General features: G+C 53.6%; 8 protein-coding genes across 8 annotated transcripts; 4 read left to right on the plus strand and 4 right to left on the minus strand.

Annotated features, from left to right (window-relative positions):
* Positions 1 to 41: 41 nt before the first annotated feature.
* Positions 42 to 1,130, minus strand: N7474_007995 (uncharacterized protein; the record flags this gene model as incomplete). Its single annotated transcript, XM_057199405.1, has 3 exons — positions 42 to 709; positions 765 to 984; positions 1,062 to 1,130. 3 exons carry the CDS (start codon positions 1,128 to 1,130, stop codon positions 42 to 44), a joined length of 957 nt encoding a protein of 318 aa, XP_057050106.1.
* Positions 1,131 to 3,286: 2,156 nt separating this feature from the next.
* N7474_007996 (alpha-mannosyltransferase) lies at positions 3,287 to 4,753 on the plus strand (the record flags this gene model as incomplete). Its single annotated transcript, XM_057199406.1, has 1 exon — positions 3,287 to 4,753. One exon carries the CDS (start codon positions 3,287 to 3,289, stop codon positions 4,751 to 4,753), a length of 1,467 nt encoding a protein of 488 aa, XP_057050107.1.
* A 1,363-nt stretch (positions 4,754 to 6,116) lies between these two features.
* On the minus strand, positions 6,117 to 6,962 carry N7474_007997 (Rab family GTPase YPT6; the record flags this gene model as incomplete). The annotated part of the gene is made up of 5 exons (XM_057199407.1): positions 6,117 to 6,175; positions 6,240 to 6,642; positions 6,689 to 6,777; positions 6,828 to 6,853; positions 6,913 to 6,962. 5 exons carry the CDS (start codon positions 6,960 to 6,962, stop codon positions 6,117 to 6,119), a joined length of 627 nt encoding a protein of 208 aa, XP_057050108.1.
* A 272-nt stretch (positions 6,963 to 7,234) lies between these two features.
* Positions 7,235 to 8,089, plus strand: N7474_007998 (H(+)-transporting V0 sector ATPase subunit c''; the record flags this gene model as incomplete). Its single annotated transcript, XM_057199408.1, has 5 exons — positions 7,235 to 7,292; positions 7,370 to 7,404; positions 7,455 to 7,546; positions 7,608 to 7,916; positions 7,981 to 8,089. 5 exons carry the CDS (start codon positions 7,235 to 7,237, stop codon positions 8,087 to 8,089), a joined length of 603 nt encoding a protein of 200 aa, XP_057050109.1.
* Positions 8,090 to 8,562: 473 nt separating this feature from the next.
* On the plus strand, positions 8,563 to 10,910 carry N7474_007999 (bifunctional molybdopterin adenylyltransferase MobB/molybdopterin molybdotransferase MoeA family protein; the record flags this gene model as incomplete). Its single annotated transcript, XM_057199409.1, has 4 exons — positions 8,563 to 8,829; positions 8,887 to 8,927; positions 8,984 to 9,021; positions 9,079 to 10,910. 4 exons carry the CDS (start codon positions 8,563 to 8,565, stop codon positions 10,908 to 10,910), a joined length of 2,178 nt encoding a protein of 725 aa, XP_057050110.1.
* A 425-nt stretch (positions 10,911 to 11,335) lies between these two features.
* Positions 11,336 to 14,361, minus strand: N7474_008000 (DDHD family phospholipase; the record flags this gene model as incomplete). The annotated part of the gene is made up of 4 exons (XM_057199410.1): positions 11,336 to 11,832; positions 11,895 to 12,032; positions 12,085 to 13,372; positions 13,423 to 14,361. The coding sequence occupies 4 exons, from the start codon at positions 14,359 to 14,361 to the stop codon at positions 11,336 to 11,338; spliced, it is 2,862 nt and encodes a 953-aa protein (XP_057050111.1).
* Positions 14,362 to 14,859: 498 nt separating this feature from the next.
* N7474_008001 (uncharacterized protein) lies at positions 14,860 to 16,254 on the minus strand (the record flags this gene model as incomplete). Its single annotated transcript, XM_057199411.1, has 3 exons — positions 14,860 to 15,453; positions 15,505 to 16,025; positions 16,095 to 16,254. 3 exons carry the CDS (start codon positions 16,252 to 16,254, stop codon positions 14,860 to 14,862), a joined length of 1,275 nt encoding a protein of 424 aa, XP_057050112.1.
* A 983-nt stretch (positions 16,255 to 17,237) lies between these two features.
* On the plus strand, positions 17,238 to 19,244 carry N7474_008002 (putative FAD monooxygenase; the record flags this gene model as incomplete). Its single annotated transcript, XM_057199412.1, has 3 exons — positions 17,238 to 17,888; positions 17,938 to 18,231; positions 18,282 to 19,244. 3 exons carry the CDS (start codon positions 17,238 to 17,240, stop codon positions 19,242 to 19,244), a joined length of 1,908 nt encoding a protein of 635 aa, XP_057050113.1.
* Positions 19,245 to 19,620: the final 376 nt, after the last annotated feature.

Below are 19,620 nucleotides of genomic sequence, written 5' to 3' on the forward strand. Positions count from 1 at the left end.
ACAGTCCCTTGACTAGTTGAGTAACTCAACAGGTGTGAGGATCAGACACTCCTGTCAAAAGATACAGTCTCACCACCACCATACCAAAGCCGGCCCCTTCGAATCACCAGCCCATTATCCTTTCCAACGATCCACTCTCCACCCGCCTTGATACTCCCATTGCTTTGCGGCCAGTACTCATTTTGAAGCTTCTGATTGATCACATCAATTCTATTAACCAGCAAATTCACCTGCGACCGGTCAACTTGCTCTACTCCATTAGTCCCCATCGCAGAAAACCCATTTTGCGTGATGAACCGCGCAATAGTCAGATGCGCCGAGGGAACAATATACCGCGAAACAACAGGAAGACCGGTCTGCCGAGTCATGTCGAAGATATCGCGACGAAGATGGTGATATGTGTAGTTATCACCGTCATCATAAGCGTCTAATCCCTCGCCAGCTGCTGGGACGAAGCTGAGTGCCATTGCAGAAGCATCAAAGCTCACCATTGGCTTTAAGAGGCGTGCACGATGAGTGAGTGGATATTCAGCGATCTGTGGGCCCGTCACATTTTGGGAAGATTGGAGTGTTTGAACGAGGTCCTCGATTTGAGTCTCCGTAAGGGAATGCGCTACTTCCAAGACTGTTGTGTGTAGATTCTCCAGGGGCATAAGCCATAGTGCTGCCATGACTATAAGCTTATCTTCTACACCAATATGGCATGACCCTTGAAATTTTTGGGCAATTGATGTTCTTACAAGGAGCCACGTTCCTCAGCTCACACTGCACAAACGATATCAGGTCCTGAACCGGAGGTGAGGGTCTGGCCCAAATGACAAGACAGTTCCGAGGATCCATAAAGCCGTCTTCCTTTTCAGGGCCATCCAGCCGCTTGAGAATTTCGTCTAGACTCCAACCGGGAAAGCTTTCTGCCAGGATTTTGGCGCGTTGTTGTTCATTCCGGCCAACGCGATGGTTTTCATAGAGTGATTGCAAATGAGCCTGTGCCGTGCATTAGAAAGATGACAACGTCGTTTGTAAGAATGAAGTTGTCATTTTTCATGGACTTGAATTCTTACTGGATCATCGTTTGATACATTAATCAAAACCTGGAAGGCATTATCGTCGGACCCCAGGGATGAAGCCATTACGAAGAACTTCAGACATCGTGCTTCCATGCACATTCTGAAATTACAGCAACCAGGAATGTTGTTCAAATAAATAGGATATGATTGATGTTGCCAAGAGTGAATACGTAATGGGTGGTGGCTGTGACACAAAGATGGAACAAGCTATGACAACCGCTTAGCATGCGGAACAAAGCTTACTATGTATCTGTTCCTGACTATTTAAGCGGCCGATCAAGATCGGCTACCTCGGCAGGACTACCCAGATATGATACCGTTGACGGTAAATTGGGTAAATTGGCAGCCGACCGGTGTATGGCCGCATGTGGCAAGGATGATGGGACAAGCGAGGAGGAAAGCAGGCGGGGAATCTTGTCAGCACCACAGGTGCTTCTACATACATGATTCCACGAGCAATCGATATTATATATTATAACGACACATACAGTAGCACCGCAAAAGTCTCCACCCCTTTCTAAGTATCTTTCATTTACAGCTTCCCTATGTGAGGTGTACCGCCTATCAATTATAATTTTTGAGTAGTCAAGTTGCTATTTGCAGAATAATTAAACATCAAGAAATTGAAGCGGCGATGGGGGGAATTATAGAATATGCACAGGAAGCTTGAGCAGCAAAGGAACGCTTAACCCAAACAGGAACGCTAAACTGTTTGAAGTAATTCGGCGTCACCGAGAAAGTACGGAATAATCTTGTCCCGTTGCCGGCTGCGCCCTCTGATTGGCTCTAGGAACTGAGCCTCCTACATTAACTATCTTCATCTTCTTTTTTTGTTCGTTTGATGATGCTGTCACGGGATACGTGCTTTTTCGGTCATCTGGCACTGTCAACTGGACGTAGCCACGACTTTACACGGTCATTCCTACTTGTCTTGACAAATTGGTTCTCAAACTGCAGGTTTAGTTAGTCTCGTAGTGTCTATCGCTTCCGCCCTAAGAGCTACTTTCAGTATACATTCCAACGAGTGGGGCACAACATTCCAACGGCTGAAAGCATTCCTTTTCTTTTCCACCTTCTATCTCTCTCTCTCTCTCTCTCTTTCTCTGTGCATTTAAAGACACAAATAATAGCAATGCTCTCACCCGGGTTCGAAATACATCAAAATCAATCTGGTAACTCAATACCGTTCTGCACATTTTCAATTCCCGCTAGCCTCTTGCCAAGTTCCTCCTCACAGACATAGGCATCTCGACGCAGTGATCCCCGAGTACATTTGTATGATGGATAGGCATTCTTAGCCGACTAGTCCAGACATGCTGTATGGCTACGCACAATAGGGTAGTGCTTTCACAAGCGCGTCCACGAATGATGCTCAGGAAAGACCCCGTTCTGAGCGATGCATGGCGGTTCAATCCACAGATTCAGTAGCCAGTCGCTCCAGTCGGCGCGGCAGAGGAAGTTCCTCCCGTTCATGCCCCATCAGTCCTTAGAGATGACGAAATTGATGTCCTCGAGGTTCTATTTAGCAAGAGTACGATAGCCCGAGGCTCCACCTCCCACGCCGTTGGCCATTGTATCGAGAAGGATGCTGCGCGACATACCCTATCTGGATAACACGTGTTCGTGGATGCTGAGGGACATTTTCATGATAGACTATTACAGCCTTGCAAAAAACCGATTGCAGGTTGGCAAACCAAGCGACCGGTATTCAATATAATTGCATAACAGAAGAAATAATAAAGTGCAAGGCATGCAGATTGACCTGAGGGCTAGTATTAAAGTTCTCTGCATTCCACCCATCACCTTCACCTTCCGCCTTCGGCCACATGGGATACCTGAAACAGCACGTCAAATCTGCAGAGGAAAATTTCCCCATTAGCTGAAATAAGTAATTTATGTGACTGTTTTCGGTCAACCCAGCTGTATTGTTATTGCCATTAGGTCATGGTCGCGTGTTTTGTCTGTATGCATTAGCAGTGCCCCGGTACGAAGGCGGACGTTTGAATCCGGAGATGAATCCCGGGGTAGATTTCAGGGTGTCCCTTCCTATATAGGTGGATTACGGCAGCCTTCGTAAACCCCAATCATCCTATGTCATCGTCAGCCCATCACCACTAATCCAAGGTGGTGTAACAAATCACCGCTTCGAACACTATTGTGTTCATCCGATGAGTTGATTGTTGATGCACTGCCGTCTTTGTCGCCGATATTCAGCCATAATGTATCTCACCAAGGTGACAGGCCGATTCCGCATCTTGATGGTGTCGGCCCTTCTGCTTTTCACTTTCTGGCACCTGTCGTCGTGGCGAGTGGAACCATACGCCTTCTCGATTGGGTCGCTGCATCACGCACCCACTTATAACCTGAGCGGACATACGGAGTTTTGGCGCCAGTTCCAGCCTCTCTTGGAAGAACATGAACCCAAGTGCGGCCCGCCTCGACGAATTGGCAATGCTGAGATAGCCCGCTACAAGACTTCGGACCCTGACCCTCGACCGGACATGTTGGAGATGCCGGCTCATGACGTCTTGAGGATGACGAAGGCACACTCTGACTTTGTGGATGCCATAAATGCAAACCCGCCTAGTTTGTCTTATGTTCCCGGATCGAGGGGTCTGGTATGCACCGCTGGAGGTCAATACCTACCAATTCTGGTTATTTCGCTGCGGATGTTGCGTCGTACTGGCTCAAGACTTCCCGTTGAAGTCTTTTTAGCAAACCACGACGAATATGAGGAGCATATATGTGAGAAGGTGTTACCCTCATTGAACGCGAAATGCGTTATTCTCTCGGACGTCCTGGACGCATCGTCAGGCTCCAGGCCAATTGAGAAATTCCAATTCAAGCCATTCGCGATGCTCTTTTCTTCATTCGAGGATATCCTTTTCTTGGACGCTGATGCATTCCCTCTCGCCAAACCGGAGTCGTTATTCAAGCACGAGCCCTTCCAGTCAAAGGGAATGCTCACCTGGCCTGATTTCTGGGCCTCTTCTGTCTCGCCCTTATACTACCGCATCTCCTCACAGGAGGTTGCTGCAATGGACCTGCGACAATCAACCGAGTCCGGCGAGGTTCTCATTTCAAAGAGAACTCATTTCAAGACCCTGCTGCTCAGCACATACTATAACTACTGGGGACCGACACATTACTATCGACTCTTCTCCCAGGGAACAGCTGGAGAAGGCGACAAAGAAACATTCCTAGCCGCAGCAACAGCGCTAGGAGAACCGTTCTACCAAGTCAGCGAGCGCATCTGTGCCATAGGCCACCGCACCGAGGGAGGTCTAGCAGGGTCCGCGATGGTTCAATTCAGCCCCATCGAAGACTACAAGTTGACGCAGAAAGGAATCTGGCGTGTATCAGGGGACAATTCAGCGAAGCAGCCCCGTCCGTTTTTCATTCATGCAAACTTCCCCAAGTTCAACCCGGCAACAGTGTTCTCGCAGCAATCCGTCAACCCAGCATTCAATGATGATGGGAGCTATACGCGGGCATGGACGATGCCAGATTTTGTGGTCAATGACTTCGGGCGAGACGTCGAGAAGGAGTTCTGGGCTGAGATTATGTGGACAGCATGTGAGCTGGAAGATAAGTTCAAAAGCTGGGAAAATCAGACGACGATTTGCCCGGATGTGAAGAAGTACTGGACTGCTGTGTTTGGAGAGGAGGATCCGAGGGGTGTGTGATGTCTGTATAGTTGCTAGCGAATTTAATCTCTCTGATGTTTTTCTCGCTTTCAATTCACACCCTGTAGTATCGTAGTAGTCTCAGTCTCGGCATTTCATCCCTCGGCGCCCCGATTTTAGCGTACCAAACCACCTCGCACCCCCGCTCGATAGACCTGCCTCGAACAACAACTTGGCACGGCTCGCTTTCCTTCCCCGTGGGGAGACTGCGTCATAGCGTCGCAGATACGAGGCCCGAGCACGCCTTGCATGCGTACTATATCCCGTTAAATGGACTGCAACCGATCTTCCTTACTAGTAATTATCGGTGCATGTTGATGCCGGCCCTCCTCCACTATCGCGAGTCTCTCTCCGGGGTGACCCACCAACCCCGCAATGTCGGATACTTCGTGTTGGGGAGAGGTGGGAACGGTAGAGATCAGACGTCATTCAATTGATGTGACGGTCTAGACTATGAGGTCAGTCGCGGGGACAAGGCTGCAATTGTTCCAATAATTGGAGCTATGTCTTCTCGTACTTTGACGATCTTCTACCGTGAGCCTCTATGATGTTTATAGGGTTCTTTGACCGGGGCAAAAAGATTAGTGAGCTTGGAGTAAAGACCGACATCTCATGTAGTGTTTGTCTTTGATCGTCACCAATGATATCATACGGCATTGGGTCTCCTGGTCTCTTCTGTTGCACTCGTGTTCAATCCATGCCCAACTGGCTAGTTCATGAATAATTTCTTAATCAGATCATCAATCAGCATGATGTTTAGCATGTGTTGAAACCGGAGGGCTCGGAAGGGCTCAATTCACACTGCAGAGTACTCGCGATGAAAATGTGGTTTGAACCCAGGCATGCAAAAAGACACCAACCGACTTGTCTATAGGGCCCTGCGAGTGAGCGTGACTTACCACCGTGGCAGGTCACACCGCTGAGCCGCTATCTAACCAGAATTGGTGTGTATAGGAGGAAAAGATGTCCAGGGTTGGCAATTAAAGCCACAGGCTTTTCTTCCAGGATTCGTTATCACCCATGTCTTCCAGTGTCCACCCGTCTCATATACTATCCCGAATGCACAACTAGCAGATCCATCATCTGTTGAATGTAAAACGGCTATTCATGTCCCAGAGAGAGACGAGCAGGGCCAGAACCGCGAGCAAGGAAGGAGCGTCAACTGAAAGAAAAGAAATATACATAACGCGGATTGAACAGGAATCAAGAACGCCCAGCATCCTCTCAAGGAATCAAACGCAATTGAGTATTGAAAGATCTAGACACACGCTGTTCGTCGGAGAAAAAGGAAAAATTGAAGAGAAAGCATGTACATCTTAAGAAACGGTGGGATCTCATGGACGAGCGGCTTATAAGAAAATGCTTAGCAGGCGCATCCGTCGTTGTTGGTCGTCTCCTTGGGGTTGATGTTCACATCGATCACTGCAGTAAAAAAAAAAAAAAGAGTCAGCATGTGAGAATAGAATATCGGTTCGGGTTGGCCTACTTGTGCTTTCGCCCCGGTTCGCCTCGCCCTCCATTCCAGGCAGAGCCTGAGCTATCCTCCGGAACAATTGCTTAACGTTGTGTCCAACCTTGGCGCTAGTTTCGATGAACATCAGACCGTTCTTCTTAGCCTCCTCCTCGCCCTGTGCCGTGGTGACCTCCCGCTTATCGTTCAGATCGGTCTTGTTGCCTACCAGCACGATGATCACATCATTGCCACGCTCCCCGCGCACATCATCGATCCATTTCCGGGTGTTTTGAAACGACTTGGCGTTGGAGATGTCGTACACGACGACGGCGACGCTCGAGTCGCGGATGTACGAGGGGATCAGCGAGCGGAAGCGTTCCTGGCCGGCGGTATCCCAGAGTTGGAGGCGGACGGTCCGGTCTTCCAGGTACATGGTCTGCCATCGTCAGTCCTGATTGCAGAATTCGAGGTTCACGAATCACCTTGGACAAAAAGTCGATGCCAATGGTGGCCTGGTATGTGTTGTCGAACGAGTCGTACATGAATCGTGTAATCAACGAGGTTTTGCCAACTGCAAGGGGAGGTCAGGGGTGTCCAATTCTCGAATCCCATTGTACCTACCGCTCTGTTCGCCCAGAAACACCAACCTAGAACGATCAATATTCAGTTTCTAATTCAGCCCCCTCCGAGAGATGGGACCACGTACTTGAACTTCTTCAGCGGGTTCGAGTACGACCCGGTGCCCGAGGAGGCCATGGCGGGAGGAAATGAGTAGAGACAATCAGGACGGAGTCCGAGGATAAAAAAAGAAGGGAACAAGCAGGCTCGGAGCAGACAAGGCAACAACGGAGTGGTGAGAGTTGTTGGCCTTTTTGAGTCTGGGGAAAGAAGGGCCACCGCCCGGGCAGGTTGGTTAATCCGGTCCGGCCACGGGAAGCCACCACCTGGACCTTTCCCTGCTCCCAACACTCTGGATTGGATCATCTACGCTCCCACTCCTTGATCTTCCGCCATTCCTCGAGGTCGCCATGGTTCTCGCTTACCCGGTTGGTGGCGCCACCATGGCCTTGGTCGTGGTTGGCCTGTGTACGTTGGGATCCCCTCTTCCGACCAACGCGTGTTCGTGTTCGTTCGTGACAGCTAATGGCCATGCCGGACTCTAGACATGCTCTTCCACGGGGAGGGTGAAGCATTTAATGTATGCCCCACCACGAAGCGAGCGACAACGCACAGTACTGACAATACTAGGTCGGCCGCTTCCTCGAGGAGGTTTCCCCCTACGCCTGGGCCAACATCGGCATTGGCATGTGTGTCGGGTGCTCTGTGGCCGGAGCTGCGTGGTGCGAACCCATTTTCACCCTCAGTCCTCCGTTCATTTCTGACCATCCTACCTTACTCTAGGGGTATCTTCCTCACCGGATCGTCCATCGTCGGCGGCGGCGTCAAGGCACCGCGCATCCGCACCAAGAACCTGATCTCGATTATCTTCTGCGAAGTTGTGGCCATCTACGGCGTGATCATGGCGATCGTGTTCTCCGCGAAACTCAACGTCGTGGCAGATGAGGCCCTCCACACCAGCAGCAACTATTATACCGGCTACGCGCTCTTCTGGGGCGGCATCACCGTCGGCGTGTGCAATCTGATCTGCGGTATCTCCGTCGGCATCAATGGCAGCGGTGCTGCGTTGGCTGATGCGGCCGATCCGAGCATGTAGGTCTTTTGCTTTTGCTTCTGTGGCCCTCTTGCGCTGGACTGACATTTTCCCTCGCCACAGGTTCGTCAAAATCCTTGTCATTGAGATCTTTAGTTCTGTGCTCGGGCTGTTCGGTCTGATTGTTGGCCTATTGGTGGCCACCAAGGCGCAGGACTTCGGTGCAGCTTAAATAGCTGGCTGAAATGAGGGCAGTGATGTGGTTCTGTCGGAGGAAGGGATCGGGGTTGGTTTCGTTGGCACCTTCGTGTTCATGACTTTTTCTTCATATGTATTGGCATTGCGGCGTCTGGAATGTAGAGCCGGCCGGAATTGTGATGATTGGCTAGATGTACAGTAGTAACTAGGTTAGGGCCAACCGTATTGCAACCGTGGTTTTGCTTCCTGTATGGCCCAACGTGGCCGAGAATCCCCGCGTTGCTCCACCAGCAACTGGGTCCGGGGGAGGAGAAAAGGCATGTCCAAGTCTGATCGAGGCTAGCCGATGCACGGGGCTAGTCCAGCCACTGCAACCCGTTTGGCACAATGACGTCGCAGGGCGGGCAGGGGTAACTGAACCAAAATGTATATAAGCACCCAGAGCCTCCCGGGAAATTGACGTCCCCGGAAAATCGCGCATTTCTGTTTTGTCTCTTTCCACAACCCATGATCATGGATGCTCGACTCAAACCTGCGATTCTGGTCGTCTCCGACACGGCCGCTCTCAACCCGGCCTCCGACAAGACCGTCGATGCCCTGGCTCCGATCCTGGCCGCCGAGGGCAAGTGGGAGGCTCCCACCGTCAAGATCGTCCGCGACGACGTCCTCGACATCCAGCGCGCCGTCTGCGACTGGACCGATGGCTCGAATTGGGTCAACCTGGTCCTGCTCACCGGTGGCACGGGCTTCGCGGTTAAAGATAACACGCCCGAGGTGAGTAACGACATGGAGTGCTGTGTTTGTTTTGTGCCACACGCTGACCAACTCCAGGCCGTATCACCGCTGATCCACCGTCCGGCGCCTGGTCTGGTGTATGTGTCCACGGCATTATTGTTTGCTTGGTCGAACGGAACTAACGTATTTATAGTCATGGCATGCTGGATGCCTCGCTCAAGGTCACTCCTTGTAAGTCAGACACGCCGTGTGGACCCCCCGCCATGTCACTGACCAACCCATGCGCAGTTGCCATGATGTCGCGACCCGTCGCCGGTGTCCGTGACAAGTCCCTGATAATCACCTTGCCCGGCTCCCCCAAGGGTGCCAAGGAGAATCTCGAGGCGGTGGTCAAGCTTCTGCCGCACGCCTGTGTCCAAGCCGCAGGCGCCAATTCGCGGCTCCTACATGCCGGCGGCATGAAGAAGCTAGAGGCCGAGGCTGGTGTGAGGGCTGCGGCAGCTACCGCACCGAGCACGAAGAGCCACTCCCACGACCACCACCACCATCACCATCACAACCATGGCCACGGCCATAACCATGGACATGTTGTCCCCAAGGCGCACACGTCGCCCGCGAAACACCCGCAATCAAATGACCCGGGGGCTGGTCCCACCCGGCGGTACCGCAGCTCGCCGTACCCGATGCTTTCGGTGGATGAGGCGCTCGAGAAGATCACCCAGCAGACACCAGAACCAGTGGTCGTTGAAGCCCCCGTGGACACCACCTTGGTGGGCGCGGTGGTCGCGGAAGATGTCTATGCCGCAGAGCAGGTCCCTGCGTATCGTGCCAGCATTGTCGACGGATACGCCATCATTGCACCCGCGTCGGGCGGCAATACTAAGGGAGTGTTCCCCGTGGCCTCGATCACTCATGCAAATGAGAGCGGAGACCTGCAGCCGCTGCAGCCAGGCACGATCGCTAGAATCACCACGGGTGCTCCTCTGCCTCTGAATGCCAACGCCGTCGTTATGGTCGAGGACACCGACTTGGCTTCGACCACTCCCGACGGCAATGAAGAAGCCACCGTGGAGATCCTCGCGGAAGACATCAAGCCCGGTGAAAATATCCGTGAACCCGGCAGCGACGTGTCCCTGGGCAGCAAGATCCTCTCGCGCGGAGACCTGATCACCCCCGTCGGCGGAGAGATTGGCCTGCTGGCTGCGACAGGCACCAGATCCATCAAGGTCTTCCGCAAGCCCCGCGTCGGCGTTCTCAGCACGGGCGACGAGCTCGTCGAACACACCGACTCCCGAACTTTGACCGGTGGACAGATCCGCGACTCCAACCGTCCATCCCTGCTCTCCTGCCTGGCCTCCTGGGGCTTCCCGACAGTCGACCTAGGCATCGCGCGCGACACCCCAGCCAGCGAGCTGGAACACGCCCTCCGCGATGCCCTGCGGGGAGTCGGGCGTGCCTCCGACAGCGTCGACATCATCGTCACGACCGGCGGCGTCTCGATGGGCGAGCTGGATCTCCTCAAGCCAACGATCGAACGCACCCTCGGCGGAACCATCCACTTCGGCCGCGTATCCATGAAACCAGGCAAACCAACCACCTTCGCAACCGTGCCTTTCAAAGCAGCCACGGACGAATCGGGCTCCGTCTCCTCCCAGCAAGAACGCCAGTCGAAACTCATCTTCTCCCTCCCCGGCAACCCAGCCTCCGCGCTGGTAACCCTCAACCTCTTTGTGCTGCCCTCCCTGCACAAGCTCATGGGCATGGGTGTGGGTGTGGACGCGAACGAAACCAAATCTATGAAATTGTCCAAGTCCACCATCCCGCAGTCTCTCGGCCTACCCCTCGTCGCCGTCGTGCTGACCCACCACTTCCCTCTCGATCCCAAGCGCACGGAGTACCACCGTGCCGTGGTGACAGCTTCCCGTTGCGATGGAAGGCTGTATGCCACCAGCACGGGTGTTAAGGGTGTCGGACAGCGCAGCTCGCGGGTTGGTAGTCTCGCCAGTGCAAATGCGCTGGTGGTTCTGCGTGCTGGACGCGGCGTTGCTATTAAGGGGGAGATCATTGAGGCGCTCCTTATGGGGCCTGTTCATGCTGGTGAGGTGAGGGTTAAGGCCTAAGCCTTGGATCTCTTATTTTATTTGTTACGTGCTTTCTCTCTGGTTTTGGGTTATGTTTTTATGGGTTATGATTTCGGCTTCAAGCGATGATATACACTGATACTCTCGGGACTGGATCCCACTGTCTTGTCTTCTGTCTCTTCGGGTTTTGTTTTGTTTCTTTTCTTTCTTTTGTCTTGGGTTGGCTTGGCTACTTGATCCACAGACTGTGATCGCCCCTGGAATGACTAGATGGGTTATAGAGGCAAGTTAAAACTGCTAGACTTCTTAGATAGGGACCAATATAAATCTCCTATTCTCCAACCATATCCATGCATTGTACAGTACTCTATCATCTTTATTCTTTATCCGAGAGAAAAAAAAAAACCCTCTATCAAAAGCAACCAAAACCGGAGGCTCTAGAAAACACATCATATCATCCCCCGCTATCCCTTAGAATACTTCCAGCCCACCTTCTTCTCCGCCCGGAAAGCCCTCAACGTCCCTTCCCTCCCGGGCTTCCTCGCAATCTCAACGACAAAAAACCGCACAAAGTCCGCCAGCGTCCAGTAACTACTATGCGCGCTCAACATATTCAGATACTGAATATTGAGTGCCCCGCCGCCGCCCGAGAGGTAGAAGTCAATTTGGCCGTTATCGTTTAGCAGAAGCATGCGCTTCTCGGCAATTTCTTCGCGGGTGAAGTCGTGCGTTTCGAGCTCGACGTTTGAGGGGAGTTTGGAGACTGCTGCCGGGCGGGTTATTCCTGCGGCGGTGGTGGTGTTTGGGAGGGAGGGCATGAATGCCGAGGATGAACTGGGACTCCATCGGAAGACGCTGCTGAGGGATTGCCAGAATGTGGAAGTTGCGCTGGGGATCGAGGCTGTTTTGAGACTGTTCGAGAGATCGGTGTCTACGGCTGCGTTTAGGCAGTAGGCGATTGCTAAGATAGGAGCGGGGTGTTAGTACATGTATGTACCTATAGACTGAGAAGGGCGGGCGTACGGTCCGTTGTGTGCATGATGTTGTAGAGATTATCCACAGCCAGACAGCCATACTTGTCAGCATCGCCCGCCACGCCGCGCAGACGATCCTCGCCTTCGCTGCCTGGTTTTTCTCGGCCTTTTCGTGGGAGCAGACTCGCTGGAGGACAAGTTAGAAAGATATCTCGGCAAATGCAGGTTGTGTGCCGTACCTTTATTCAGCAGAAGAAAAAACCCGACAGGGCTTCCACAAAGGAAGAGATGTCTTGTATCAAACTCGAAGATATCGTTATGTAATGATGTCGTGGAAAAGTCGAACTGAGGTACGTGTGTCGGCTGGTGGCTCAGAATGTCGAGTGCCATGACACTCCCCAGGGAGTGAGCCACAAGATGCACGCGGCCATGTTCCCGAAAATTGGGGTTATTCTTGCACCAGAGACGATACACGCGATTTGCTTCTCGAATGACTGCCTTTATCATCTTCGGTTTGTGGTGTGAGAGATAGTAAGGGATATCAAGCATCACGTCGCTGATGAGAGACCGCACAGCGGGGAGGGTTTGGGGCGTAATGTCCGCGAGGGAGAATCGATTAGATGACAGGTCCTCCGAAGTAGGAGAGTCGATATTGGCTTCTTCCAAGGAGAGCGTGGACCGCCAGTTCACGGGGAGGACCATGATCCCTCCGTGATCTTGGCGGACATGAGGCCAGACTGGCTCGTTGTTCAGTTCCATGTTGACCTCGCGACGGAAAGCGTTAATCGCGTGTGTGAAGTGATAGCTTTCCATTCGCTCGGAGAGCTTTTGCCCGATGCCATGAATGACGAGGACGAGATCTGTCGGTTGGGGTCGCAGCTCCTCCATTCGGCAACCGTAGCAGATTTGTTGGCCCGGAGCTACAGCCGAGTCGCGTGATTGCGTGCGTCGAATGTAGTGCCTCACATCGATGGGATTGGGCTTGGATGGATGCAGCTTGTCCCATAGTTTGCGACTGAAGCCGCGAACCACGGGGACGCCGATTTGTCGACCTTTCCGGATCGCGTTGAGCGGGCGCCGCCCCCTTGAGGCGGACGGAAGTAGACTGGGCCTCAAGATTTGGGCATTCTTTGCATCCACATAGATCGCACTGGAGTTCACATAGGGTTTGATTGCTGCCGAGTGCGCAGCTGTTCCCCCGGCTGCTTGGTTATTTTCGAATGTCATATGATGGACAGCTTCCTCAGATTCAATGCTTTGTTGATCTTGGGCGGTTTCAGGCCGACTAACGGAATCGTCTTTCGAGAACAACCGGTGTACAATTTTCATCTCTGCATCAGCACCATTCTCCATGCAGCTGTTCAGCTCGTCCTGCCATGTTTCAGTCCAAGGCTTCAAGTAGTTGTATCCTTCTTCGAGCCTGTTCGCCAGCTCGGTCTCCACGGGCAACATGGTGTTCTTGTAGAACCATGTAGCGCGAATCACGTTTGAGATGTCGTGAAGGGGACTCCAGTAAATGGGTTTCATCTGTTAAATCGTTAGGGGGAGAAAGGCACATGGACATAACATCAACATACCTTCAAGTTTGGAAGTTCGACCAAGTGAAGCCGAGAGACGCCCACTGGAATCATCGATTGAGGACTTGTCGACTCAGTTCCATCTCTCGACGAACTTTGAGCCATTTCCTCTGGACCAAGGCTTGCTCTCAGCCCCGAGGGCTTTGAAGCGAGCTGATGAGCGGCACCGCTTCTGGGGATTTCTCCATGGCCCCCGTCCCGTAATGAGAGCGATTCAATCGACCGACCGAGAGGACTGTGGCTCCGCTGGGAAATGGGTGCCCTTGCGAACGGCGAGCCGCTGATACTGGCATCCCGAGAATGTGTGGCGTGAATGCCTGGTCCACGCTCTTCTACATCGTCGGTCTCGTCCATCTCTGGCGTGGAGCTGTTTCTCCTTTTGGCTGGGGTGGAGTCCTTCATGGATGAGGATCGGTCCCGTTTGTGCTGAGCAGTGAAACTGCCCAGGTTGAGTTCTCGCGAGTCATCGCCCGCACGAGTTTTTGGATTGCTCGTATCGCGCTCGAGCTGACTTCTCAGAGATTGGCCCTCTGGGAAGGACGTTGGCGTGTTCACGGAATTCCCTCGACTCCTCATCAAACCGGAGTCCAGAAAGTGCTCTCTCCCAGGCACAGTAATACCCGTGCGCGCATCCTTTGCGGTCTGGGGCCGAGAGTTCTGCGTGCCAGCAGCTCTCGCCAGGCGAAGCTCTTGCCAAGCCGCCTCGAGGGCAATGTTATCCCTAGCCGCGAAGGGCTGAGGCGGCGCGCGCTCATTGCCTGTCGCTTGGCCCGCTGCCGAGGGCAAGGGAGCCAGCGGATCATCGATCGGAAGCGATGATACATAGAAGAAGTGCGCGCGTACGTCTGGCGGTGCTGGCAGGGAATGCAGCAGGGAGAGCTCGTCCTCCTCGTCTGCCAGCAAGCATGTCGGGCCGTAGGTGTGGATCGGACCCGCCATGGAGAAGACGATGGTTCTTAAGCTCTTTTATTTTTGGACGTGTGTATCTCGATGTTGCTGTTGTTGTTGTTGGTGATCTAGACGGGACTGGTGGAGCCTGGCATTGCGGTGGAGCCACGGTCACTGATTGGGCCCAGGCAGCCAACAATTCGGCAGCGTCAGGGTGGATGGGTGCATCAGATGGCAGAGCTGGCCGAGTGTGAGGGGAATGATTTGATATGGAATGTAACTAATGATTGAAAGGGGAAGCAAGGAAAGAAGAAACGAGCCAGCGGGATTAACTATTGTGGCTCCCCGTGATCCCGTCACCCGATGACGTCGCCCGACAGGGCGTACAAAGACGGACCGGAGGTATGCACAAAGACTTGATCTTGTCAAATCACTTTTGAATACATTGCACTATTTGGGAGGAACACATCGAAGAAATAGCCTCCCAAAATAAAATAAAATAAAGACACCAAAGCACCATTGAAGCTACGAGAGGTCAAAAACCATCAATCACAGCGAAAAACTGACCGCATTCCGGGGAGGAGCCTTCTTCAGTCGCTGAATGATCTCCTCATGAGCAAACAGCTGAATCTGATGAAACGCCTGCAGAGTCGGCACGGGCGCATTCAGCATCTCAAGCAGCTTCTGGATATCATGCAGGTGCTTCCGAATGGCACTGTCCGGCAAGCAAAAAGTCCGGACACTCATCTCCGTGGCAATCGCCTTCCAGTTGCGCAGATTCGAATGCAGCAGGACGGGGTTGACAGCACACTCACCGTAGAACCGAAGGGTGCGGATGTTGTACAGGATGAACTCGCGCTGGGTGGTCTGGTCGAAGTGGAATTCCGTCACCTGGGGACGATTCTTCGAGCCCCAGAAGCTCTGGATGCGTTTGATGGATTCCTTGGAGATGCGACTGTCGTAGTACTGCTCGAGGAGGAAGGCGTTGGCCGTCGCGCAGATCATGTACTCGAGCTCGGAGTACAGCTTGGCCTGGGTGCCGAGGTCGAGAGAGATGGGGACAGTGGTCTTTCGGATGATGGTCTTGTCGGGCGTGGAGATGCTGTTGAAAGATCCCGGGTGGTTGCGCGAGACATCGTCCGCCTAGAGAGAAGTATGAGCAGTGAGTCCCAAACCGTAGAAGAACAAACTGACCAGTTCGCCGATCTGCTGCTTGATCTTGTTTCCCAGACTCTTCAGCCGTTTGGAAGTGCTCTTCATGGAACGCAGTCCCTTTGGCTTTCCGGTGTCTTCCAGCCAGCCCTTCTCACCGAACAGTTTCTTGTGAGTAGTCTCGGGAACGCGCAGCACGCCTGTAATCTTGTCCACCTTGTCCGCCGCACCAACCTCGTTGATAGTCTCCAGAACAAGGCTAGGAGAAGCCTGCTTGCGGAAAGAATGACTGAAGTCTAACGAAGCAACACGGCTGCGGACCGGGTTACAGACTTCATTCTCAAGAGCCGGGTGACGCTGATGCCCCTTCTTGATCGGAATGCTCAACTTCTGTGGGAGGAGTTCCTCGTGGACACCGTCCATCGGGAAGTGCCAGCACTCGACAGAGCGGCTTCGTTCACCACTCGAACGGGAGTCACTGGAAGTCATATTGCCCGAGGAACCGGAGGAGGACAGGCTGGGGCTGCCATCCGAGTTCAGATAGGGATTGCCCTTGTAACACACTCGGCAGATACTTGTCTGATGTCAGCGTCAATGTCCTCTAGATAGGAGTGATGGATCTTACTCTCCACCCATCATGAGATAAATCCGCTGGGCATTTTCGCTCATCCGGTGGAAGTCCGGCGAGACCAGCAGGGACTGGACAGGCTTGGCCTTGGCTGGGCTGTGCAGGTAGTCGGGCCGCTCGAGCTCGAAGGGGTTGGAGTGTTCTTCCTCGTAACTCGGTTCCATGAGGATGGACGTGCAGGATGAATCAGAACAAGCACTATCCTAGATCATAGAGGGGATGAAGATGGCGCGGGAAGCTTGATCCGCTCATGGCATATATAGAAAGCATGGTATTCACTGAGTCGTGACAATAGAGGTGCTCTATATTGATCTGAATGGGGTATTGGGACGTGGTGGGAAGAGGGTGGGAGGCGATGGTCCTGGGCCACAATGACAGTATTCAGGTCAATAGGAACAATCATGGCGATTGAAGATGAGCCAAACACCCAGATGCATGATGTTGCTCGCCAGGCCCTACTAACTCCGGCAGCCGGGTCGTACGGGATTGGATCGCGGCCACCAATAATCTGCCACTCTACGTTTGGTGATTGTTCCTGCATGTCTCACAGAGCTACTGCTGTAGATCCAATCAATAAGACCTCCCCCAACCGATGGGTTTGCCATACCCCCGGTCCGAGGCCTCGGCCAAATAGTCCTAGGGTGTGCGACCAGGCATCTAACCCCGGGTTTCCCGTGTGCCAACTACCTTGCCACACTCCCAGCTCGGATTCGGTAAATAATCGAGCACCAATGATCGAAGAATAATTCCGACCAGGTGGATCACGTGAGTGGCACTCCACTTGCCGAACTGTTATCCGTCCAGCCCACCAGCACGTTCGGGTTCCACGCCGGCATTCTTCGCGAGTCCACTATTTGTGCCCGGGCTGGATTCTCCCCACACACTGCTTATGTGTGATCATCCCAGCCGCCACTGATTGGCCTGCCCCGTCGGTGCTCCCCACGATGCTCCCGACTACAGCTGCCGTGACTGTTCGCCGTCGCTAGATACCCCAGCTTGACGCCGCAACTTATATATCTGCCCTCATGGCCCCCCAGTCATGCTCCCTCTTTTCTCTGGTTTGATGCAACTGTGCGGGTGATACCTTATCTATTCCCTGTAACCTTCCTGATCCTTTACTGTCGATCAATCTTACATCCCCGTCAGCATGGTGCACTCTCAAGAAAAGTATGACATTGTCATCGTGGGCGCCGGCCCCGTCGGTCTGCTCTTGTCTCTGTGCATGTCGCGCTGGGGCTACAAGGTCAAGCACATCGACAACCGCCCCGTGCCGACCGCCACCGGCCGCGCCGATGGCATCCAGCCGCGCTCGACCGAGATCCTGCGCAACCTGGGCCTGAAGCGGCCCATCATGGCCTACGAGCCGGCCAAGGTGTACGACGTTGCCTTTTGGGACCCCAAGGGCGACGGCAGCGGCATCCACCGCACAGGAAGCTGGCCCAGCTGCCCGCGCTTCATCGACACCCGCTACCCGTTCACCACCCTGGTCCACCAGGGTAAGATCGAGCGGGTCTTCCTGGACGAGATCGAGAAGGCCGGTACTCATGTCGAGCGCCCGTGGACCATTGTCGGCTTCAACAACGACGGCCGCGACCCGGAGTACCCGGTCGAGGTGAGCCTCAAGTGCCTCGACACCAACGTGATTGATGTTATGCGCACCAAGTACCTGTTCAGTGGTGAGGGAGCCCGCAGTTTTGTCCGTGAGCAGCTCGGCATCCAAATTCACCACAAGGACCCCATCGCCTACGTCTGGGGGGTCATGGACGGCGTTGTCCGCACCAACTTCCCTGATATCGAGGTAAGAAATAGACCCACCCATTCTTGATTGTGGTCTAACGTGTCTGCAGACAAAATGCACCATCCACTCTGACGCTGGCTCGATCATGGTCATCCCTCGTGAGGACAACATGGTCCGTCTCTATGTCCAAATTGCCTCGTCTACAGACCCCGACTGGAACCCTCGCAAGACGGCGACTGCCGAGCAGGTCCAGCAGACGGCGAGGAACATTCTCAGCCCCTACTGGATTGAGTGGGACCGTGTCGAATGGTACTCGGTGTACCCCATCGGCCAGGGTATCGCGGAGCGGTACAGCCTGGACCAGCGAGTGTTCATGGGAGGCGATGCCTGCCACACCCACAGCGTCAGTCTCTCCCCATTAATGTGATTCTTCCTTTGCTAACACCCCCAAAGCCCAAGGCTGGTCAGGGTATGAACACCGCATTCCACGATGCCCTCAACATGGCCTGGAAGATCCACGCCGTGGAGTCTGGCCTCGCCAAGCAGTCGATCCTGAGCACATACGAGACCGAGCGTAAGGATATTGCCGAGATGCTGCTGGACTTCGATGCCAAGTACGCGTCTCTGTTTTCCAAGCGCCGCCCCAATGCCGGCGAGGTTGGCTCTGCCAGCCATGTCACCCTCACCGCGGGTGGCGAGGAAGACGAGTTCGTCAAGACCTTCAAGTCATCTTGCGAGTTCACTAGCGGCTACGGCGTTGCCTACAAGCCCAACATCTTCAACTGGGATGCCAACCACCCGGCCAAGTCGGCCCTGTTCAACGTCCCCGGTGCCCGCCTGACCCCCGGCCGGGCGTTCACCCCAACGACCGTAACCCGTCTAGCCGATGCCAACTTCGTCGAGCTGGAGCAGGAGGTTCCCGCGAACGGCGCGTTCCGGATCTTCATTTTCGCCGGCCGACAGGACAAGACCAAGAAGGCGATCGCAGACCTGGCCCTGAATTTGGAGAAGGAGCGCTCCTTCCTGTCGATGTACCGCCGGTCCGACATTGCCGACGTCTCATTCTTTGAGCGCCACAACCCGCACTCCAAGCTCTTCACCCTGTCCGTCATCTACGCCGCCGCCAAGAACGACATCGACGTCGAGCTCATCCCCCAAATTCTGCGCGATTACCACCACCACATCTATGCGGACGACATCCCCGATGTGCGCGTTCCCCATGCCAAGTTCTCCGCCCACGAGAAGCTGGGCCTTAACCCCGACCAGGGTTGTGTCGTGGTCACCCGGCCTGACAGCCACGTTGCCTGCACCGTGCAGCTGGTGGAGGGCAGTGGCACCGTTGACGCGCTGAACGACTACTTCAACTCGTTCTCGGCCAAGTCCCTGGGCCAGGACTCGCAGCAAAGCCGGCTTTGATTGATGACCTGTTGATTTGTGTGTTATTATATACCTTGTACATAGCCCTTTGCTTTTCTTTTCCGGTTGTGCATGATTTGGCGTTATTCTAGTCATGAAGGCAAATGAAATAGATTTCGATGAACATTTCCCAAATCATCGTAGGAGCATAGACAAGTGCAGTTGTAATGTTCCAAGAAATTTTGAGCTTTAATGGCGATCGACATTGATCTATTTTTGGATGTTGGTGTTGGCTTTTTGTTATGCCTATCCCCTATCTCATCGGATGTTCAATGGGGGATGGCTTAATTATCACGGTTTGAGATCTCGGAAGTTGTCTATACTTCCATTCTGCTAGAAACTATTTACAGAAAGTCGAATTCACGGTCTCGAAAAC

The sequence above is a fragment of the Penicillium riverlandense genome (genome assembly GCF_028828495.1).
Source record: "Penicillium riverlandense strain IBT 135883 chromosome Unknown utg000007l_segment0_segment0, whole genome shotgun sequence".
NCBI lineage: Eukaryota > Fungi > Ascomycota > Eurotiomycetes > Eurotiales > Aspergillaceae > Penicillium > Penicillium riverlandense.